Raw genomic sequence first — 25023 nt, forward strand, 5'->3', positions numbered from 1 at the left:
GTATTAGCTATTTATTTCTAAGTCATTTGGTAGTTGGTAGTTCCTTCAAACATCTATGCTAAAAAAATGTAATAAGCAGGGATAGATAATTTGGCTTTGTGCTTTAAAACTATGTAGTGTCTGCTTGCATTAAATGCATATAAATTAGCCATGATTTTGTAGGGAATATCCTCTCTTTCACTCAAAATCCATGACTGTGTTATTGTTATATTTTTCTTTTCTTTTAAACATTTGTTTTATGTGTATGAGTGTTTTGCCCATGTTGTACATGTGTGCACCATGTATATACATATACTTTACATAAAAACAAAGGACTTTAGGTGACTCCTTTCTCCTTGTTACTCTCAACCTATTGAGCCAAGATTACTGAAAATAACATTTTCCTTATATTTCACAGAAAATAACTCCAGATTTGCTCTTTTCTTTCTTCTACATGTGTACTTTATATTACCATATAAGGAATACATAAGGTCACTGGGCAAATAAAAAGTGTTCTTTCCCTAAGTAAATCAAAACACAATAAAGGAACAGCAAGTCTTTTTTTTTTTTTTTTTTTTTTTTTTGAGCTTAGTAAATATAGTCTCCTCTAGAGGAGTGTTATCTTTAATTACCACCTATTTGTAGGAAAATAGTGACGATAAATCAATTCAAGGTCTCCAGACTCTCCGAATATTAATGAAGATCTCCTCTAACAAAGGCAATCTGTGGGAGCATGTAGGTTAAAAGGCCAGCGTCAGAGTAAAATAATATTCTCTATTCACAATAAGGTCAGATGGAGTTTAGTCAGTCCCCTGACAGGTTCTTTTCAACAGGGAAACAAGCTCGAATAGGAAAACTGAAGGATGGCTTCTTTTAGATGTACGGTAATTACAATTTGTCCATGATGTAATGAAGCATCTCAGCTATGTTATTGCTTTAAAATAAAAGTAGCCTGTGATGCTGATGACAGAGGAGTGGGAAAGCCACACGGAATAGCTTGCTGTGACAGGGTGCATCTGCAGGCTGCATTCTGTGGCTACCACCAGAAGATGGGGAAGGGTTCCTCTCAGGGAAGACACTAAAGCTGAGTTACTGCCAACGGGTATGAAAATATCTTAATGATATCTCAAGAAGAAAAAAGAAAAACGTTCACCCTCAGGAAGGATTTGCTATTTTCCTGAAAGAAGGAACATGAAGTAGAAAAGTCCTCAGGCTCCATCCTTGTCATTAAGTTAAAAAAGGACCTTCTCCCATCTTTCTTCAGTCCTGGAGTTATCATTCCCTATAACCATTACACTCTTTCTGTTGCACAAGACTTGCAATTTGCTCTAATAATGAAATTTGTCTGCATTCTAACTGCTGTCATTATTGTTAAAATGAAACAGCAACATATGCTAAGACAAAGCAGCTGTCTTAATGGAAAATATTCAAAGCTCAGCTTGGATTAGGGGGAAGAAATGATAGGCCCTTGGAAATGTATCAAAAGGGAAGATCGGCTGATGTCCAGCTAGATGGGGAAATGTATTCTGAAGCAAAGGCAGTGTGACCTCCTAAGAGCTGCAAATCTAGGAAGCTGTGGAGGCTCACTGTAAAACTGTTTCAACTTTCCTAAGTTTATAGGGTTCCCTAATAAGTTGCTGGGTGGTGGGGGTGAGAAGCAATCCTATTTGAAAGCTGTAACAGTGAAGGAGAAACAGGCAACCTCCACAGAATGGCTCTGCAAAAACAGACTAGGCAAGGTTTGCTGCTTCTATCTGTTAAGTTGAAGAGGAGAAAGATTGCCACAGCTTTTCTTCTTTTTGACCCCCAGGAAACTACTCTTTTTGGCAATATCCACTTATTATGAATCAACAAGAAAGCATTCAATAAAATCTAAAAGTCATTAAAAATGACCAGGACATTAAAAAATGACCAGAACTTCGCTGACCTTTCCACCATGTGCATATGAGGTATGTATGATATGTATCATAAGCTTTTCAACACAAATAGCTTCCTGAAGAGGTATGAACAAGACATGCTCATGTCTGAAGTTCTACCAGTGACTTTCTGGCAGTCATTTTGAACGTATCACACACCTGCATTGCATAAAACAGGAAGTGTAACTTTGAAAGAAATTTCTTGACTACTAATAGATCCATAATGACCTATAAATACACATTCACTGTGAACCTACTATGGCGTGCATAATGTTAAGCCTACAGAAGAGGATATGAGCAGGACAAGTCACTGACTTCATGAAATTTATTTTAATGAAGAAGAAATACAGGATATTTATTTACATTTTTTTTCACTGAACATTCATTCAATATATTCTACGGTTTCCCCTCTCCCATCTCCTTCCAGATCCTTCCTGCCAACCCCTACTCCAACTCCATGCATTCTTTCTTTCCTTAGAAAACAAGCAGGCAAATAAAAAAGCATACAAAACAGAATTTTAAAAGTGAAAAAGCACAAGAAACCCACAGACACAAAAAACAAAACCCATAATAACACAAAACTAGAAACTATTATATACAAGTAAAAAAGATAGTAAGATTTTAAAAAAATGCTCAAGCAAAGCAATTTGAGACACATATCTGCAAACACACCATTGAGTTTGTTTTGGGTTGGCCATCTACTGCTTGGGCATGGGGCTTATACAGGCAGGAAATTTTTAAAAAATTTAACTCATTTATAGACAGTGTTGTAATGGAGAAGACCGCTTTACTTAGAGGCTTAGAGATCCCTCTGGGGAGAGTGCCTAAGTGTAGAGGATGACTAGTGGTGATCTAGGCTGGAGACAGAAGACAGGAGTCCATGCTGAGGTGACAGCAAAGTGCACATGGCTTGGACATGGAACTACAGGTGGGCCAGTGTCACTGAAGAAAGCTCATGGTACACAGCATGTAAGGCTACGGAGGCAGGCACTGAACATCCCATAGATAATCTTGGGGATATGTAAAGGAGTCTGGGATTTCTCTTGGCTTTCCAAAGATTTTTTTAGAATGGGGATGCCATTTTTAGATTGTATCTTTACTAGAACACCTTGGTTGGTTCCTGTGAGGATAAATTTGAAGGGGGCAAGATGGCTAGATAACAGAGTAATGGAATGAAGACCTGAACCATCACAGTGATAGTAATTATGGTTTCTGAGAAGGACCAGACATGGCACTGCATGTGGGGGTGACTAATATCTGGCTTGGGTGAAAGTCAACCTTATCCCAACCAAGGTACATAATACAGAGAAAAACACCAAGCAGGTAGAGAAGATGATGCATTCAGCTCTGGATGTACTGGACTAGATAGGTTTCTGGGTTATCTGGGGTTTGATTCCCAGCATTAACATGGTGGCTTTTAACCATCTGTAACGCCAGGTTCAGGGATTCTGACATCCTCTTCTGACCTTCACGGGCACCAGGAACATACATGGTACACAGACATATATGCAGGCAACTAACATGCATACATAAAAATAAGAATTTCTAAGAAATCTAAAAAGAATTTTCCAAAGTATGTCCCCAGTGTTTAATCATGTTTAGAAACATTTTAAAATGCTTATCTGATATTGGCATATCTTATTTGGTGTCATTCAGAATCTTTTGCCCATTTTTTCATGTTGAGCTTTTTTTTATTGCATTTAACAATTCATTGCATTTTAATTCATCTTTGGTTTAGGTTGTATGTGTATGTGGTGTGGGGGAGATGGGGGGTGGGGAGGTGGGCATGGTACAGGCCTTCAGAGGGCAGGAGATAACTGTAGAGCTGCTTTTCTTCCACCCTTAATTGGGTTCCAGGGACCAAACTCAGGCTGTCAGACATGTGGAACAAGTTCCTTTACTGGCCGAGCCATCTTGCTGGCCTTGCTTTTTGCATTTTGAGTGGTGTTTTGTTTTTTTGTTTGTTTGTTTGTTTGATTGTTTCATTTTGCATAAGTCCTTTCTTGGATTTCTGGTGTGCAAACACTTTTCTCTTGGTGTATGACTTTCGTCCTTTGCGGGGCGTTTTTATTTTATTAAAGCATAAGTTTTTTGTTTCCTCTCTCTTTACCATGTCTTTGATGTCATACCTAAGAAATCTTTGCCTAAACAGGTCACAGATTTTCCCCCCTGTGTTTTCTTCTAATTTTAGGTCATTCTATTTACACCCATGATATTTTAAGAGGCATGTGTGCACGCGTGCGTGCGTGCGTGTGTGTGTGTGTGTGTGTGTGTGTGTGTGTGTGTGTGTGTGTTTTAATATGGTGCACAGAATAAATCAATGTACTTGGAACAGAGAGAACCAGCTTAGAAGGGCTTACAGGTCAGAGGTGCAGAAGTGCAGAGGTCAGACAAACCTGGAAAAAGGCCAGGCTTAGGGAAGCAGGGATGGGCAAGAGGGCACACCCCACCGAAGCCATCCAGAGATAGCTGAATAGCCAGCACTGTGTACCAAGACAAGCAATCAAACTGTCTTTCCAACTTGGATGAAATGACCAGTGAACTTAAGAGCGTCTTCAGCCCACACTTTTCCCTTAGTGGAACTGCGCGCAACTAACCAGTCCCTTTATAAGAATCTCAGCAACAGTGGCTGAGAGGTCCAAAGCACTTTCTTTCTTTTTTCCTGTTATGCCCACCACCTCCCCTCCGCCACGGCGTTACTTTCTTTCTTTTTTTTAATTACCCTTTTGTTAGCATACTAAGCAACGGGCTTCGTGCTGACATTTTTCATCCGCATATGTCATCACACTTGTACTTAGTCATCCCTTGAGCACTCTTCAAAGGTCATTCTCGATTGCGATTGCGGATGACTAAAGCAGATCCCTGGGGGGCATTCCGGCATCAGATGCTGGGAACAAACCTCGAGAAGGAGTCACTGCCTTCCCCCGTGGGAACTCACAACCACACTCGGCAACCTGTCGGCTCACCAGGGGGACCGCTGGATGAGCCACAGCAGATCCACGGCAGAGCCGGGGTTCGCATCCGCGCCAGCGCGGGTCACTTAGGGAAGTCGCCCCCGCGAGCCTGCATCCCCGGGGCTTTTGGGGAACTACTGCCTCCGGCCAGAACGCCCACGGGGATGTTTGAGCCCCGGCTCGCCGGGAGCGGAGCGGAGCGGAGCGTGGGCACGCCGGTGCCTTTCCAGGCGCACAGCCGGGCGCCTTCCCGACCTCTGACCCCTGCCCCAGAGTGCACCGGTCCGTCCCAGCCTTTGGCGGGAAGCGGTGGCCAGCTCCGGGGGCGGCCTGCCTCCTCCCTTCCCGCCAGTCGTAAAGTGCTGGAAAGGGCCCCGCGCTTTACGGCGCCGTAGGTGAGACCCGGAAGGTCTGTCCCTGCTGGGCGCGTGTTTTGGGGAGCTGCGGTTGCAGAGTCGCTGCAGTAAGGCTTTGAGGGGCGTTAGCGAAGCACCTGCGGGTCCCTAAGCGGGTAATTGGATCCGGCTTCACGTGAAACAGTCATTCCAGTCGTTTCTAAGAGTGTGCATGCTAGCAGGGTCTCAGACGTCACGTGCGGTGCGGTCCCGTGCCCCAGTAGCAGTGTTGATTTTTATCCTCCTCCCTAGAACTTTAGGCCCCCGGTGTTAGCTGATGGTTTTTTTTTGTTGTTCCCTTCGCCCTGCAGTCTCCCTGTCCCTGGAGTTCGAAATGCTTTACCTGATCGGTTTGGGCCTGGGAGATGCCAAGGACATCACAGTCAAGGGCCTGGAAGTTGTGAGGCGCTGCAGTCGAGTGTATCTGGAAGCCTACACCTCAGTCCTGACTGTAGGGAAGGAAGCCCTGGTACGTGATTCAAGCCCCCAGGCCTCTGGGGAAGAACACTAGCTAGCATCTGATTCTCATACACTAGACTACACGGAGTCTAAGCGTCTGCTTTTTTAGACCCTTTAAAACACACACCCTGGGTTTGAGAGAACAAAAACGCACTCATACACTAACACAGTGACTTGGGAAATGAAACGGTGGTTTGTCCTGCTTTACAAGTCTAATTTTGTGTGGCTTTCTCCAGTAAATAAAAAAAAAAGGAAAGTTATTTTACACTCTTGGGGATAGTTATCAGAATCTGTTATTTCATGAGCTAGCCAAGAAATCCTTTCTGAGTTGAGTGCTAATGAGGTCCTGCCACAGCCTTAATGAGTTGGTTATACAGTCAGCGAGCAATCTGAAAGCTTCCTCCTTTGAAGTATTTCCACTGGGAACGGTGGTGATAGCCTTTCTGTCTGCAACACATCCAAAGAGATCTTACTTATAGTCTCCCAGGAAGGCTGGCATTCCCACATGTATAAGCCCCAGACTAAGTATCCAGAGGATTTATTAGTGCGTTATATACCTTGAGCAGGCTCTCATGAAGGCTCACTATGTAAATAATAAATATGAGCAGAAGGGTCAGTTTCTGGTTGATTGTCAAACTCAAAGTGGAACGTATATTGAGATAAAGGGCTGATGGGTGTGTTGTGGGAGGAAGGGAAGGATTTTTTAGATTGTCACGTCTTCTAAGTAAAAGTGTGAGCCACGGAATTTCTGGTCATTCCTCTCAGATTCACCAGAGAATTCCGAAGGTTGCAGAGTTACTTTAAAATTTTGAAGACTAAATTAAGGCTTGTTCTTGAATTGGCCATGCATTACAATAAAAAACAGTGTTTAATGCCCAGCTTTGACTTGCTGGCCACACTTGCTGGTTTTTACTCTTAACTTCAAGATAACAGAACTGTGTCTCCCTCAGTAATCAAAAGCCATAATGAGTTTAAAACCATCTGAGAGAATAAACAGGTTAATAGAATAAAGTATTGGACAATAGCTTTGGGGGAAGAATGGGATATAGCTTGTTTTTGCCTTGCGACATGTCCTTGGACAATTCCTTTACTTTTCATGTCTTGCTGTATGAATTGAGCTCAGAAGTGGCTGCCTTCTAGGCTTCTTAAAACAGTGCCCAACACAAGGTTCTCAAATATTTTAGTTGTTAGTGGATACATTTCCAAACTTCTCTCTTCATTTGTCAGAGAAATAACCAATTGGGAGGTATGTAGTGTTTTATTAAGGTGTATGTGAAAATGCTTTGTAAATAAATTATAAACGCTAGTAAAGTATTAATTTTCAAGGTTTTTTTTTGTTCCCCGAAACATATTTGTAATTATTTTAGTGATAATCAGGGCTTTGGTCTCACCTTACTTGTAAGTAATGTGTATTTTTTTTTCTTTTTTCTTTTTTTTTTTTTTTTTTTTGGTTTTTTGAGCAAGGGTTTCTCTGTGTAGCTTTGTACCTTTCTTGGAACTCACTCTGTAGCCCAGGCTTGGCCTGGAACTCACAGAGATCCGCCTGCTTCTGCCTCCCAGTGCTGGAACTAAAGGCATGCGCCACTATGCCCAGCTTAATATGTATTTTTTAAGGTCCTAGAATACCTGTTATTTCATAGTAATAAGTGTTAATAATTATAGGACATTTATTTTGCTTCATTTTGTTTATTTTCTTTACAGTGCCAAGAATTGAACCCAGTGTCTCTCACATGTTCCACAAGCTCTCTACCACAGAGCTGCAATACCCAGTGCTCTGTAGTTACTGTTCACGTTTGATAGGCATACAGACATTCCAAAAGCTGTCCAGTGTCACCCAGGTAGTGACACAGGCCGGGTACAAAGTATGAGCACCTCTGGCTTGAGAACTGCTGCTCCAGACTTTCATACTGTCTCTGCAGTTTTAGCAATGGGTAATAACTACGCAGGAATAACTTCAGGAGGCACTAACAGAGAAGTTCCATTGAGCAAAATGGCTTGGCCCAGATCCTACTCTCTTACAAAGTTCTTTCAGTATTCTCTTCTTGTCCTTCTCCAGGCTTAGTTCCTATTCTTCCCTGAGTGCTTGCCCCAGGATACCATCTACCTTAAGTCAGTCATTTGTAAGTTCAGGCCTTGTCTTTCCAGAAAAACTGTAGAGCCTCTTTCTCTTCGATCACATTCTTCTGTCCTTTTTTTTCCCACTTCAGTTTTATGTTTTCTTGTTAAAACAAACTGATTTTTAGAAATTGTTGACTATTACCTATATAATTATATAAAGTCTGGTTACAACTATAGATAATTTTATCACAGTTATCAAATAGGTAATTTCATTTTCTGTAATGAACATATGCTTCCTACTCACTAATAATCAACCAGTCAAGATTTTATAAAAGGCACATACAAGTGTTGCTGAAGAAATTCCAAAGTTTGCCTGTTGTTTTCAAACTGCCAAATGGTATTAGTAGTAATATAGTCTCCAAAGGAAATACAGAGACAGCCAATCTGGGAAAGAGTATTAGTTTGGCATATGCAACTTAAGCTTTCTCTAGGCAATTTCTCTTGATACATTAACTCTTACATACTTATTGGTTGAATGTATCTGTGTATTATATAAAGATGTATAAGCAATGTAGTCTTTGTTACAAGTGGTTCATGGTTCTGTCTGCATTATACTTAAGAAAACTTAATGAAAGGCTTCAGTAGTAATTTATAAAAGCAGTGGAAGGAAGAAACTATAATATGTCTAGAAATAGCTGAAGAGGTTTTATATAAATCAGCACTCTGGAAACCTATAATATAAATCTGACCCTGGAACCTACATGGTAAAAAGAGAGAGCCAGCTCCTCCAGTTGCCCTCTGACCTCCACACATAGAAGATAGGATAACCGTTAGCAGGACACTGGTGGCATGTGGCTTCTTGGTTGTTTTTGGGAAACGTTAGTTCAGTGAAGACCAGTTTTTGCCGTGGTGTCTAGTTACCATATGTGTTCTCTTAGATCTGTGGGTGTAATTGGCCTGTGACTGTAAGTTTTCTGGTTCCTAAATCAAAGTTAAACATGTAAAGATTAATGAATAAGAAAAAGGTACAAAGTAAAAGTGAAAATAAAGAATACATTTTTAAAATCTGTGTAAGCAGAATTATTGAGAGCTAAGTATTAGAGAATACTTACCACATTTGGAATTGTAGCATTTGCTTTTGGATGCTTAATTGTTTGTTCAAGTACTTCTTTGAAATACTGGGTACTACTACTTCTACTCTAGCAGTCCCTGTAACTTTTAATAACTCAGACTTCTCAATATGAAGGAATACATTTTCTTCATCCTCTTCCATTTTTGAATTGCACAGAAACTCAGCTATAAGATTCATGATCTTGTATACTATCATTAGCCAGTATCATGTGACCGCTAGTTCACTGGCTCACTCTTCTGGGTTTCTTCTCTAGAACTGACCTTCAGGAAATTAATTGACAACGTAGCTTGGATGGAAATGTCCTGTGTATTTAAATTCATTTCTTTTCCTGTAATTATGTAGGACTGTTCATTTTTTTTTATGAACAGCTAAATCATAATTTTCTGTCATTTTCTATTGACGTGGTCTTTTATTTTAGTCAGCATACCACAAATGCTCCTATAGAAATCGGGTGAAACATCTGCACTACCATGTATCATTATCGTTAATGTATTCCATATTTTCATGTTTCAGGAATAGAGCTCATGAATACATAGTCTCTGTTCACCCTTTGGTGTTCTGCCTGGTCTATTAGACACACATTTAGAGGCCTCAGATGTTAAGAGGTCTGCTTTCTCTAGGGATATGATGATAGCCCCAAAGACAGAGTTTAATTGCATCATGATATGGAGTTCTGGCTCACTGAGGAGGTATACTGAATGATCTGTGTTTGGATGGTTGCCAAGATTTGCACCTAGTTCTAGACAAAGGTGGTTGTTCTTCTGTGTCTGTGTGTGTTGAACTCACCTGCTCTCTCTCATTTTGATATTTCGATATCCTACTTAAATCTCCAGGAAGAGTTTTATGGAAGAAAATTGATTCTTGCTGACAGGGAAGAAGTGGAACAAGAAGCAGATAATATTTTGAAGGATGCTGATGTCAGCGATGTTGCATTCCTTGTGGTTGGTGATCCATTTGGGTAAGTCAAAATAGACATTGTGAGTTATGTATTTATCAGCAATGATTATTCTGTTTAAAACTTTCCTTGTTAGGTCATGATCAGTTTACCTGAGTTCTACCTGGTTTTGTATTTAATTTTTTGGTTGTTTGAAGATGAATGAAGAAAATGTACTTGATAAAGATGTCATCACTAAGTATTACTACCTTCACAAGTGTCAACACTAACATTTATTTCTTTGATGCTTTTGTGTTTGTGCAAGGTTATACAAGGCATCAGATGCCTTTAACTAGTGTGTCATGATTAAATAAGGCACTATGCTATCAAAAGTCATGTCTGCCATTTGCTGTGATAATTGCAAGCATCTTTGACTTCTTTTGTTCTAGACCTCTCCCCCCTCTTCTTTTTGAATAATCTAATATTTGGCAATAATGCTGTCACTTACTTGCCTTGAGTTTACCATTTGTCAAGCCTCTGATTTCACTGTCTCATCCCCATTGGGAGCACTGCTCCTCCTCATTACCAAGAAGATGGGTTTCTACTTGTCTAGTCAAGCCTCATCAATCTCTAGTGTCAAGCCAAACACAAGAGGTCTTTGTCTACAGCTGGTGACCCAAGATTTATGTCACAGATTTGAGGAACATAAGGACAATTAAATCACTCTGGGTCCACCATCAAGGATATTTCTCAAAACAATGGAGTTACATGTGGATGTGACTGTCATAAAGAAAATAATTTATGTTAGTATGCAGGGCCAGAGAGTCTCTATCATTATTATATTTGATTGCAAATTATATTGGGTAATCACATAGTATAAAATATTTAAATTGTTTTAACCCTTGCCTGACATTGTTTTGTATAAAATTAAGGCTTCTTCAAATTTCATGGTACCTTTTTTCTCTTTTTAGCAATAGGATAGTTAAATGAAATAAGGAAAATAAAAAAAAAAATCTTACCACCAAATGTCTTCTTTTATATAGAGTTTTCTCACTAATACACTGACTCTATCTAAAGCATGTGTCTTCTGTAGGGAACCCCCGACCCAGACCCCCTAACATGGTGGCACACAGTTGTTAGAGTCACCTGATGGGCAGTCTTAGTCACTGACAGTGTCTGCTCTGTACAATCAAATTGCTTCTCAAAGTGAGGCTTCTAGACTTGTACATGTCCGCAGACTTGCTAGTTCAGATGATAAGTAGAGAAATTGAGATCAAGCATTAGGAACTAGTATAGCTACTTAAAAAGGAAAATTGGTTATCTACTAAATGTAGTTTAAAAAATGGGCTTTATACTTTATGTTGTCTTATTTTATATTTTATTTTCAAATAGTTAATTTTTTATCATACTTTAAGAAACTTGTTCCATAAGATTGTAACCAAAAAAAAGTTTTCACCATATTTTGAGGAACACTACAATTGGCTACTTACTTATTTATTGGCCAATTTTTTCATATCCTTTCTTTTTTAAAATTTCACTTTTAATACCATTATTTTAACCAGGTTAATACATTCTATCCCCTTTGCCTGGTCTTCATACAGACTTACACAGACTTTTAACTCATTGCCCATGTTGTGGTCAAGTTGGTGTGTGTAAAACCCTAACAGTTTAGAGACCTCAGCTGAGAACTGTAGAGGCCCCACGGTTAGCCAGCTATTTAAGACTTGCCAACCTGCTCTTCAAGTCTGTGCCCTGCCGGTCTTGTATTGAGACCACACTCATGCCAGCCAACTCAATCCATCCTAGTTTTCCACTCTGACCCCTTAGTTCAAGCTTCCTCCTCCCTTGTGTCTGTCAGAGGCCTCTGCATCTGTCAGCTCACGCCTCTCCATGTCCTTTGTCACGCCAGCCTGAAGTGGTAGCTCCACTTGACAAGGGGAGATGTGATTCAAGTCCCTGAGAGAACAACTGACAACCCCTGACGAAAGAGTCACTATGGTTACTGGTTTCAGGGGGTTCACACTGGGGTGGCTTGGCCCATGCACTGCCATCATGGCAGAGGTAGCATGTGATAGAGGAGCTTGGTCATCCCATGCCAGATAGGAAGCTGAGAGAGAAAGAGGCAGATGCAAGAAGTGGCCAGAGACAAGATGCCCCCAAGGACCTGCCCCTGGCCATCTGCCTTCAGGTAGATCCTACTTCCTGAAGTGTTCAGAACCTCCCAGATAGCCCCAGCTGGGGAACAAGACACAGTAAATGAGCCTTTTCGGGGATACTTTATATTTAGACCCTCACTGTGCTAGCCTTCATATAGTTCCTCACAACTTTTAAAATAACTTGTGTGTCTTTAGTATTCCTGTGGATAAGTACAGTGTTCTTCATGTCTCTAGCTCTCTAATTTCATTCATAATAGTTGGCACACAGTTGCTGCTAATAAAATATTAATTGAAGAATTTTGTGCTAGCTTACCTCAAGTCAGCAAAGAAAGACAAGCATATTTTTTTAAATTTTTTTTTTAGATTTTTTTATTTATTATGTATACAGAAGAGGGCATCAGATCTCATTACAGATGGTTGTGAGCTACCATGTGGGTGCTGGGAATTGAACTCAGGACCTCTGGAAGAGCAGTCGGTGCTCTTAACCTCTGAGCCATCTCTCCAGCCCTCACGGCAAGCATATTTTGAACTGGCAGTTATCTGTTCACCTAAATACCTTTCCTACATCTCTTGGGATAGGCACTCCCACTTACTGAGTTGGCAAGATATGAATTTATGGTTGATGGGAGAGACCAACAGTAATCACAGAAAAAGAAAAAAAAAATGAAATTTTGGGAAGTCTGTAAAGTGGGGAAAGAAGCCGGGCGGTGGTGGCGCACGCCTTTAATCCCAGCACTCGGGAAGCAGAGCCAGGCGGATCGCTGTGAGTTCGAGAGCCTGTCTACAAGTGAGCCCAGAAAGCGCAAAACTACGAGAAAACCTGTCGAAAAAAAAAAAAAAAAAAAAAAAAAAAAAAAAAAATAGAGGGAGACTTATGCAGAGGTATATGGAAGAGCCTTTTTTGGGGAGGTTATACTTAAGCAGGTGACTGAAATGGGGTTAGGAGGCAGGTCATTCCAAGCAGAGCAGACAGAAAGACTGGTTAAGGCACTAAAGGCCATAGTGACTGGAACATGATGAGGAAGAGGGTATGAGAAGGTGTTATGGAGGTAGGCAGGAGCCATCCATCTTTAAGGCTTTGGAGAGACAGGGAATCCTATTTGAGATGCAGTGGCAAACCTTTGGAGGGTTTGTAAGCAAGAAAATCACAATTCTTTCCATTATTAAAAGCCACTTGACTTGCTTGGTGTGAGTGGACTTTAAGGAGACAGATGTTTCTGATGGAAGAAAGAAAAGACTGGTGAAGAACATGCTTAGGAGGAAGATGCCGAATGGATGTGGTAGACGTGGAAAAGAAGGAAGGAGCTGACTGGGTTGTTCTGGCCCTGAAGTCATTGGTATGCGGTGATATTTAAAGCCAGAGGAATGAATAGGATCATTCCAGAGGAGAGACAAAAGAGAAGACAGCCTCGTTACAAAGAAAGCCCTAGGAAGGGTGAACATTTCATGTAGCCAGAGAAGGGAAAACAGGCGGATGACATTACAGAAGCTGGAAAGACTTAAGTATTCGAGTAGAAGAATGTGTGTGTAGGTGCTCGGTGTTCATGAGTGTTGAATTGGATCTGGGTAGGATTCTGAAGAAGAGACTGTAGGGCGGGCAGTGGAGAGGAAGGGGTGAGTGCCAGGTAAAGAAAAGGAGCCGGGCGGTGGTGGTGGTGGTGGTGCACGCCTTTAATCCCAGCACTCGGGAGGCAGAGGCAGGCGGATCTCTGTGAGTTCGAGGCCAGGCTGGTCTCCAAAGCAAGTTCCAGGAAAGGCGCAAAGCTACACAGAGAAACCCTGTCTCTAAAAACCAAAAAAAAAAAAAAAAAAAAAGGAATGTGCAGAGAAAGTAGCTTCCTGTAGTTGGCTTCCCTGCTAAACCTGAGCAACTTTGTGTCTGTTCTTTAGTCTCTGCTTTTCCCTGGCTCCTGCTGTGACCGCTGTCCTAGCACTAAGTCGGACAGTGGCGCATTTCTCACGTGGTGTTGCAGTATTACCCTCTGTACTTGCTCAGCCCTCTGGGTTTTGTTGTTTGTGTTATTTTGGTTTGGATTGAGACAATCTCCTGTAATTTAGGCTAGCACTGAAATCTTAGTGTCCTAAACTAGTCTTGAACTCCTGGTCCTCTGGCCTCTACTTCCCAGGTGATACCCAGTTGCTAATTGTAAATTCTTTGGAACTATTTTACTATTTTTTTTCCCTTTGAAACTCTAATGATAATTAATTTGCACTGTCTTAGTGCCTGATCATCTCCAACCTTGTGTTAGATTCAAGTTCAAGTACTGTAACTGTCTTTGCTACTGCTGGATTCCTGCTGGGATGTAGATGGAAAAGGGATGGTGGGAAATATGTCATTAAATCTAATTAATTAAGTAAGTTTGTTTGTTTCCGAGTTTTTATTTTTGTTTTTAAGATGAGATCTCATTATGCTGCCCAGGCTAGCCTTGAATTCCTGGGCTCAAGTGATCCTCCTGCCTCAGCTTTCTCAGTCACTAACGGAGACTGCAGGCATGTAACTGCACTCAAATGTCTCACTAGTCAGTCCATAAAAAGGAAGAAGTTGAGTGACCTGAGGAATCCAGGGACAACAGGAAGTGCAACAAGATACTAAAATTCTTATTGCAATATGTATGACAAGAAAGTCTCCTGTTTAATTTTAAGCATCTTCCTACTTATTTGAATAAATGTGAAAAGATGACTAGCAAGATGGCTTAGATAAGATGTTTGTTGTGTAAGCCTGGTATCCAGAGTCTGAGTCCCAGGACCCACATAGAGTGGGAGAAGAGAACTGGCCCCACAGATCTGTCTGTCTTCTTACCTCTGTATTTATGCCATGACATGTGCGCGCGTGCACACAGACACAGACACACACACACAGACACACACACACTCTCACGCCCACAAAATATTATGCGCACAAAATTTAATAATAAAAATTTAAAACTATGAAAAGAAGTTAAGATGTGCAGTCTTAAATTCTTTTTTTCCAGTAATTTTTGAACTGTGATAAAATATATGTAACATAAAATTCACCTTAATATACACAGATCACTGAATTTAGGAACATTCACAGTATTGTACCCCCATCATAGCTATTTATCACTGTCCCCCATAGTCTTACATCCTTCAAGGAGATAATTAAAAGCTATAAACTCCCCAGTCCTCTTGTATCCAAGTTATTGAAATGGAAGTAGAAATTAGCAACAGGGAGATTTTACTGATTCTAAATGGTACAGCATCAGTACTTGGCCTAACCATATGGGAGACAAGAGTATCAGGCAATCTCTGGCCCTCCACAGAAGGAGTTATCATTAAAGACTCTTTCTAGTGAGGCTTCTGTTTCATTATTCATTCTGTATTTTAACATGCACTGTTACTATAAACATGTATACTGAATGTGTAATTTTGATTTTCATGCCATGTACCTTTTCCTTAGTGGAACACACATGCAGGTGTATCTGTATTTACCTGTCTTCTTTGTGTCTTAATGTAGACCATTTGATGATTCCCATTCCATGTAATGTTTTAGTCAGCACTTGGCACTGAATAACTGTCCATACATGCCATCAGTATCAATAGTCTATTCTGTTTTCCAATACAAATAAAACTTGTTTCTCCAACATACGCAAAGCTTGTTATACAAATAGGTCCTGACATGCAGTTCCCTTTTCTCTTCTACTTCTCTACATTTTTCACTATCTCTTTGTGATAAATTGTTTCAAGGTTTTAAGGTCAAAGGAAAGATCTGTAGGTGCAGACACTTTGTAGCAAATAAAGCAACTTGCAAATGAATTTTCAACTTACAATGCTTCTAATAGCTCTTGAGTTTGTAATTTTCACCATGTACCTTGAAACAGTAAATTTCCTGACTGCTAGCCAACCCCCATCCCCACCCCCATGTCACGGCAGCACTGTTACAGTTGTCTTTGTGTACTTGGGTAAATCCATCAAGTAAGCCTTTTTACATCTTTTCTTTGAAATTGCCTTTAAAAGAATTCCAAATAACAAGTATGCTGTTAAGGCAAATTTTCTTCACTGTTTCTGGTTAGGTAACTCAGTTCCTACATTTGAAAATAGTAATGTGCGTTATTTGGTCTGATTATTTCAAATGAGTTTGTGATGGTGATACAATCTTAAACGAGTTTTTCTCTTTGTCTATTTAAGTAACTCACTCATAAAGCTTTTTAAATTAAAAAAAAAATAACACCTTCATCAAATAACTAATTTACTTTTCCTTGAACTTAAATATTAAGTAGGAAGATTCTGTTCAAGGTAGTATTAAAAACATTCTTTACATCTAGCATTCTCGTTATTTTTTTAAACACTGTAAGTCAAATTGCTAATAATTTTTCATACTGGTTCTACTTTCTGTGTGTGATTAAAAACAGGCTTCCCTGGTGGGCATGTTTTAATCTGTAGCTGGCTGCCTCATGGGGTGTAAGCCCTTGATCTTCCTGCTTGGTATGCATTGACCAGTTGACAGATTCTGCTTATTTGTAAGTAGTTTCTCAAACATGCTAATTTTGCTTTCCCCAGTAGGGCTTAGCATTTTTATCAAGATGAAAAGAACCTTTAGTAATGCCATTCTAAATTGATGTGAGATTACATGTCATAGTATTCAGTTTATATTTACATATATTCTCTTCTCCCCCAGCCTACCTAGTTATAATCACACTTTTAAGAGTTAGAACATGCATAGGACACACACACACACATACACACACACACACACACACACACCCCACTAAGTATATACAGTAAGTAACCAGACAGAAAATAGCTATAAATAGAAAGACTGCACACAGATGTAAACTCCAAGTGGAATTCTGTCAGGCAGAATTTAATAGATTGAAGGACAGCAGGCTATGTCCTGTATTTCACCTTTAATTTTAAGATACAAAGACAAATCCAAATAGGGCAGAAGTAAGGAATTTGGTTTAGTTGTACCCCAGAACTATAAAGGAGAAACTTCATCATTTCAAGTGTCCCACTTAACATGTGGAAACTAAACAGTGATGTCTAAAAGGGATATTAGGATAATTGTTTCCAGAGCCCGGAGAGAGTGCTGGGGAAGGGGCTAGTGAAGATGGTTCCTGGGTACAGGAGAGGTTGAGACAGGAGTCTGTCTAATGATTTAGTAAAAACCATGATTGGTGACAGTTGAGTATTTTGAAATAAATAGGTAGTAGAGAAGACTCTTGAATATGGGAACACAAGGAAATGATGTCTGAGGTGATAAGTCATTTTGATTATTGTTCATATGTAGATGTGCATATTGAAATGCCAATTGTATTCATTAATAATGGCTAGCTAGATTTTCTTAAAACTCGTCTAAAGAAGCCCTGAGACAAGAATCAAATTGCTGAGTTTGTAATCTCCAAATGTCTTTAGCAGACATCAGGACACAGCAAGTTCCTTTCTTCAATCAGTGTTAGTGTTGTAGTTGGAATGACATCTTGTGAGGGATGCGGGAGATGTATACTGCATCCCTAAAAAGCCCGAATAAAAGACCTCTGCAGGTGTCTCGTAGAATTTGAGGAAGAACAGTTGACTCTTTGACTTGAATTCATGAGCTAGGATAGAAGATTAGTGTCATTCACTTAACTGAACCTGTTTTCTCACTACAGGGCCACAACACACAGTGATCTTATCCTGAGAGCAACAAAGTTGGGAATCCCTTATCAAGTTATTCACAATGCCTCCATAATGAATGCTGTAGGCTGCTGTGGTTTACAGGTAATGTACAAAGGAAGTGTTAGATGGGATGTAGGAAAATGTTCTATTTTTCTGTAAGCTACAAGTTGATTTTATTGTTATTTCATATAGGTGGGATAAAACTTAATTTTTAAGAATGTAGTCTTGAAACATATGCTAAGTTTTTTGTAATGTTTTCCTATAAATTAATTATTATTTTTCCTTTCTTGTAACCCTTCTTTCAAGAGGCCATGTAAATTTAGTTACAGATGATTTTAACTTTATATCGATCTCATATATACATAAAAAAGGAAGGAAGAAGCAAATTACATTAACTATTCCTAAACAGTCTTTATATAATCAGTGCTGTTGAGCCTGAGTTTCCCACACAGTATCCCTTTCTCTTTTACTGAGAGCATGTGATGCTGTGTTTCTTAAATGAATACAGAGCTGTAAGCAGTGTTGAAGGCGTTGAGGCCATGTTCCAAGTGCTGGTGGGTAAAGTTTGTTATTTTTAACTCCAACAGTTGTCGCTCAGAGAGCTGTTTCTAAGATTTTCTCTTAAGCTGTTGGTACCCACTGTCCGAGTGTGATGTATGTTCTGATATTGACACTTGCATACTTCATGGCAGCTGTGATCCCTGCATGGCAGTGGTGCTGGTTTTTTTTTTTTTTTTTCAAGACAGGGTTTCTCTGTGTAGGCTTGGTTGTCCTGGAACTTACTCTGTAGACCAGGCTGGCCTCAAACTCACAGTGCTCCTCCTGCCTCTGCCTCCCCAGTACTGGGATTAGAGGCTTGCACCACTACCGCTTCCTGGCACAGCAGTGCTTTTTAAGATACTGCTTGTGATACCCTGAGTCTCTATATTTTAATAGGAAAAATACATGCACCTTAGAATGCATGAAATAAGACCTTCCCTGATCTCTCTTGCTGAAATCCATCACTTATGGATAGATAATTTTTAAAAGATACATTTGGTGCCATGAGCTTGTTCAGTAAGTAAAAGGGCTTACCTCCAAGCTTCACAGCCTGAGTTTGAACTTTGGGACCCACATGGTGAAAGGAAAGCTGACTTCTGCAAGTTGTCTTCTGACTTCCACATGCATGCTATAGCATGCCTCCTCTCAAATAAATAAATAAACATCTAAAAAATAAGATGTGTTAAAACCAGCTCTTTGTTGTTTAGGAAGAATAGCTTTGTTTCGTTGACTAATGCTGGCCATCCAGTATGAATTTTAATTGTTTATGAAGAATAGACACAATTGTACACATCACTTTGCAGTGCTTGCCCCTCGCTCTGAGTTATTACATTTGTATTGGCTTAGGAGTTTGTATCACTTTTGTCTATGATGTATACTATAAAAGAACTCTTGCCGATTTGTCTTTATAGTTGAAAGCATTTTTGTATTGGAGCAGGGTAAAAGCTCTTCACAGGGCTCTAAACTTAATGCTTCAAAGAACCTGTCAGGTAGAGAAAATGACTCCTAAAAATGTTCCTGTAACAGAGATGGAATAAAAAACAAAACAAAAACCAAAAACTTTCATTTGGGCAGTGATACCTTGAAAGATTTAATGGTTACTAAAAAAAAGACAAAAGAAGAAAATAAAGTGACACGTGGTAAGAAAGATGTGTAAACATTAAACTAATGGAACATATTTTTTTATGTTGGTTTTAATTTTAGGTCTTGTGAAGAAAGTAGCCCTTTCTCTGTCATGTTTTCCCAGAAGTATTGTTCTTGTTTTATTTTCTTAAGCATTAAAAACAAATACCTTGCAAAGGTATCTGTTGTATAGACCAAGAACTCAATTTGCTACCTGTCATTCTGATCTTCTGAATTATTTCAAGAGCTAATTAATTGTGTTCTATCTGTAACAGAAGAGGTCTATTTGAGAAGGAATTTGCTGTGAGAATTGGCAGTTTCCATATATGCTCCTGAGATTGTATTTATGTTTATATTGTTTTAAAAACTATTTAGCTTTTGTGATTGTATATGGACTCTTCCGGGCAACTGTTCCCATTTCCCACCTTCATTTCATTATCTAATCTGTGTGTGAAGTGACAGTGTCTGTCACAACAGAATGTGCCTTGCTCTTCCTTCTCATCCACAATGGCTTCTGTGAAGTTAGACCTCTGTGCCACCCAAATTATTCACATTCCATGGAGAAGAGGGAATGATTTTTTTTTTTTTTACAGTTCTCTGACTTAAAACACATTTAAGAAATGACAGTTGTCTTTTTCATGAGCACTAATTCTAAGACCTCTGAAGATGCTAGATCTGCTGATGCTCAGGTTTCCTCTATAAAATGGTGTAGTACATGTATACAACCTGCACATAGACCCTCATATACTTTAATTCATCTCCAGAGTGCTTAGAATATCGAGTGCAGGGCAGGTGCTAGGAAATAGCTGTGTTGTATTGTTTAGGGATGGACAAGAAAAAGTAGTACATATTAATTACAGAAACAGTCTCCCAAACCCCCAAGTATTTTTGCTCCATGGTTAGTAAAATTCATTGACTGAGAAGCATAGATATGGAGGGTCAACTATGTATACATGGCATACTTTTAAATAAATGCATACATACCATGTGTAATGCAAGGTCTTCAGTTGAATTCCTTTCCTTTTTGAACTTTCTCTCTTTACTATTTGGACTACATTTGTGGAAGATACTGTAACCTGAACAAATGACCATCAGAGACAATGTTCATCAGACCTATGTAGAGGGCTTGTGACTTTCAAACCTTACCAGCAGATTTTCTGAGAATAGTAGATCTGGTATGGGGTCTAAGAATTTACATTTACATAATAATGTAAATAAATGTAAATTTATTTACCGTATTTATTTTAAGTTAAAATATAATTACATCATCTCCCCCTTTCCTCTCTCCAACCCCTCCTGTATACCCCTCTCATTTTTAGTGTGTATGGTGTGTGTGTGTTCATGTGGGTGCCACATGAGCAGGAAGAGAGTGCTGGGTCCCCTGGAACTATAGTTACAGGGCACTTGTGAACTGTCCAGCCTGGATGCTGGGAACTGAACTTAAGTCCTCTGGAAGAGCAGTACACACTCTGAACTATGGAGCCATCTTTCAAGCTCCAAGAGAATTTGCATTTTAATAAGCATTTAACTTTCATTTAACAAGCTGCTGCAGCTATAGGTGTGAGGTCATGCCTTCAGAACTATCAACACAAGCAAGTAAAAATCTAAGAAAATGAATATACTTCATTATCTCCCTTTAGCTTGTCGGAACTGAAAGAGCAGATGTTAGTTACCAGAAATTCACCTGCCAGATGGAGAAAGTTAGCAGGCTCCTCCTCATGTTCTCTTACTTAATTTTAAAGGGAAGTAGGCTTCACTTTTGGAAGGTGTCCTGTCCTCTCAAATGCTTTGTCACGACTTCAGAAACAGGCATCGAGTTGTTGAAAGGAGAAGTGCTGCTTTGAGTGCTGTGGAAGAAAGACCTGGGCAAAATACGCCTGCTGCCATCTCAGCCTTGAAGCACAGCTGCTACCGTTGCTAACCCAGAGGGGCACAGTGTTTTAACTCGGTTGTCACCCCTCTGGAGCTGTCTGGTTCTGGAGTTCTCTAAAGAGCTTGCAAGGACGGTTCAGAATTAGGCACCTAGTAGTGTCCTTGACTTGGTAGTTTACTGATAGACAGCAGATTCTTGGTGATCAGTGTTATTGATGGCAAATAGCTGCAGAACTTCCCAACACATCTACCTGTGTATACAAACACATATCCATAACCCACCGATGAACATTCTGTCTAGGTGGGTCATGTGGAACAGAAGTACCATAAGTCTCATCCTTAGTGAAAATTCCCAGTTGAAACAGAAAGTACATCAGAGGCTTGCAAGTTGGACGTATTTAAGACAAACATGCTGTATTCATTCCGTAAATACTGTGTATCTACTGCATGCTTGCTTGGGAAGTGGCTTTGGATGCCGTCATGACTTGTCTTCAAGGAGCTTGTGGATGGTTGTGTAATTTTCTCATCCTGATGAAATACTTCCACTTTCTCTGGCTGTTGCTCAAATGGCCCTGAGTATTGCCATGTATTCTTTTGTTTATATAGTACATATCTACTCTAGAAAAAAATGTATATTACTTTCAAAAAGTAACAACTGGTTTCCTTTTTTCATTTCACAACCCTCTAATAATAGTCAGCACTGTTGATGGTGTAGTATTCTTGTTGTTAGGCTTCAAAGCATTAAGTGATTTTATTGTGGTCTAGGACCTAATGTAGTAATTCATGAAAATACAGTACAGCAAAGGGACATGGGTAACGAGGACAGCAGAACTCTGCATGGCTGTCACCACAGAACCTAAGATCTGCCAACTCATTAGCATGTTTATTAAACATTTCCCTTTCCTTCCCATCAACTCTGTCTTTAATTCGTATGTACTTTGATTTTGTCTCTAGTTTTTATTTGTTTATTTTGAGTTTCTTTCAATGTCTTAGTTTTTTGTTGTTGTTGTTGTTGTTTTTTAATTTGTGTGTTGGGGGTACGCGTGCCACAGTAAATGCATATAGGTCATGAGACAGCTTGTACCAGAACTGCTTTCCTTCCACCACGTGCGTCTCAGGGGACAAGGTCAAGTTATTGAGCATGGAGGCAGGTGTCTTTTTCCTCTGAGCCATCTCGCTACCCTTGTTTTGATTTTCTGAGACATGGCCTGGTTACATAGCCCAGGCTGGCTTTGAACTCACCATCTTGAGTTTCCCAAGTCTTGAGTCTCCCAAGTGCTGGCATTACATGTGTACCACCACATCTCCTCTCCCCGTTGTTGTAGAGCACTGATTCATCGTCCTTCTCATTCAGTAGTTTCTTTTAAATGTGGTCTCACTGTACCACTTTTTCTACTCAGACAACTCAGTAAACACCTCTCCTATTCAGAATGTTTGTGGTCACATTTTTATTCTTAGTTCTTTAGTTTATTCATCTTCTTGTTTTTATTACAGCATCATAAAAATAATCTCTTCCCAACAGGTATTTCCTGAGGTAAATTGTTTATCTTCTGCCTTCTAAATCAGATACTGTCTTTGAAGTAATATACTCTAAAATATAATTCATTTATAGTTAGTTCATAAATGGATGAATTATATATGAGAATGTAGATTTGTTTTGTTTTGTTTTTTGAGACACGATTTTATTGTGTACCAGCTTGGACTGTCCTGGAACTCACTCTGTAGACCAGGCTGGCCTTGAACTCACAGAGATCTGCCTACCTCTGCCTCCGGAGTACGGGACTAAAGGTGTGTGCCACCACCGTCCAGCTGAGAACATAGATTTTTCTAGTTCTTTTGTAACATGTACTCAACATACATGCCTCATGTGTAGCCATGTTTCTAATCTTAGTTTCATCAAAAATCAGTGTAATACCAATATGATTCAGGGTAAAAGCAACACCAGAGCATCTCCAGGATCAGCACTCTGTACAGATATGAGAACTAGTCACCCTTGACTAGGAGGGGCTGTGGGGAGGATGTCGGCACTCCTGCTCTTGGTTTTCTCCCAGTGTTCCCACATTTAATCTTCATATGGGCCCTAGTAGGTTTCTTAGCAAGTGAAAATTTCTAGTTTGTATACACACACACACATATAACAGACTTCTTGATTTATCAGATTTAAAAAAAAACCAGAAAACATTTTTAATACAAGATAACAAGTGTTAAATCCTAGTTATAGAGTCAAGTTTTACAGAGTACTGTACTGGGCACAAGATGGCTCCAAGGGTAAAAAGTGCTCACTACCAAGCCTGATGACCCAAGTTCAATGCCCAGAATCTACATAGTAGAGAGAGACAACCAGCTTCCACAGGTTGTCTTTTGCATGCATGTCTATATGTGTATATATAAACACTAAGTAAAAGGATAAATGTAAAAATGCTGTGTGGACAGGAAGGAAATGGTGGTGGCAGTGAGGTGAGTTAGGAGACCATGAGTCACTCAGACAGGTGCTGTCAAGGGCTCAAAGCAGTAGAGAATAATGGATAGAAACTCATATTCTCCGAGTTCCGCAGCAGGAGTTGATAGGATAGGTGTTTGGTAAGATGTCGGGAATGTGAGGTACAGGTTAGACATACACTTGCTCTTCCTAGTAACTGTCTCATGCCATGCTGTTATGTAGCTCATCCCTCTTGTTCTTCCCATGCCCACTCCTGCACCTTCATCCTTTCTGTCTGTGAGTTCCAGCTCGCGAGTCTGTCTCTCAGAAGACACTTGCAGGTGCTTTTCTCTGAGTGTGGAAAGGGCTGAACTCTCCGACTAGGTGCGGTCCATATGTCATATTGAACAGGACTGTTTAATGCCTGCTATGTCTCTTTCCTGTTCGTCTTCGCCCTCTGCCTCAGTAGTTAGTACCTCACATGGTGACTGGATGGATGGTTTTCAGTTAAAGGTTTTGTTTTCCTTCTTTTTTCTTTAACAAAACACAATCCAGTACCAAGTTAGATGGGATGCTTTCTCTCTAAATTATCCCAGATAAAAGAACAGATCTGTGTTTCCCTTAGTATTTATGAGAAAACAGCCGATTTTGTAGTTTTCATACTTAGGTTTGAAACAGTAACATTGTCAGATTTGGATGAACAATATTGTCAGGAAGTAAGGTCGTAGCACACAGGCCAGAGTTGTAAGACAGCCCAGTGTTGAGGCCTCTGCACCTCAGTTCTTGTCCCTGAGATTTCCTCCAGTTTCTTTTTATAGTTTACTGGTAATGGTAAGTCCTTTGGTTGTTAAATGCAGTGCCGGTCTGTCCATTCCTTGAGTTGCTGACATCTCAGTGGTGAAACTGCAGAATGTTCCAGCATTCACTGAAGAAGTTTGCACCCTTGCTGCGGGAGTGGCTGCAGTTATAAATCAGGGTCCCCAGGAGGCAGTGCCCATGTGAGGGTTCCTTCAGTCTCCCAGTTGGGCAGTGCATAGTCTTCCACAGAGAGCACTTCTGTTAGGTTAGATGTGACTAGCATCTCAATTCTCTTTTCAAGGCTTGATCATTGTGTTTGAATGAAGAACTTCCTTGCTTCCATGATTTTGTTTCCCTATTTCTTAAAATATCAGCCTCTTAAATATTTATACATAAATGGAAATACACTTTTCCATGAAGGTTTTCATGAAACAACATGTTTCAAGTTTGATGGGAGGTGACAGACCCCATTTAAAATGTATACTTTAACTAGTCCATTGTAAATGTAGCTTACTGAAAGCAGTTTTGCATAGTTGCTACTTCTTGAACTTAGCCAATAAAGAGAGCAGTTGGATCCTGTCAGGACCCAGCAGTTCAGAACATTTCATATAATCCTCATGCACATCATTGCATCATATACTGAGCCCTGATAGTGTAGGAGGCACATCTAGGCACTCAGTATGCCCTTGGTTATTCAGTTCTTAAAACTGTGCTCACTACACTTCCCATGCAT

The 25023-nt window shown here is 40.0% G+C and overlaps 1 protein-coding gene across 5 annotated transcripts in view; it reads left to right on the forward strand.

Moving 5' to 3' along the window:
• The first annotated feature begins 5150 nt into the window (after positions 1-5150).
• Positions 5151-25023, forward strand: part of Dph5 (diphthamide biosynthesis 5) — a 29812-nt gene continuing 9939 nt past the window's right edge. For 2 of the 5 annotated variants that reach the window (XM_028856301.2, XM_037207035.1), the window contains exons 1-4: positions 5251-5360; positions 5556-5713; positions 9727-9851; positions 17533-17641. In XM_028856301.2, coding sequence (XP_028712134.1) covers positions 5579-5713; positions 9727-9851; positions 17533-17641 — 369 coding nt within the window. In that variant the 5' untranslated portion in view covers positions 5251-5360; positions 5556-5578. The other 3 variants (XM_028856302.2, XM_037207033.1, XM_037207034.1) reach the window with 3 other exon arrangements.

This window comes from Peromyscus leucopus, chromosome 6 (genome assembly GCF_004664715.2).
Source record: "Peromyscus leucopus breed LL Stock chromosome 6, UCI_PerLeu_2.1, whole genome shotgun sequence".
Classification (NCBI taxonomy): domain Eukaryota; kingdom Metazoa; phylum Chordata; class Mammalia; order Rodentia; family Cricetidae; genus Peromyscus; species Peromyscus leucopus.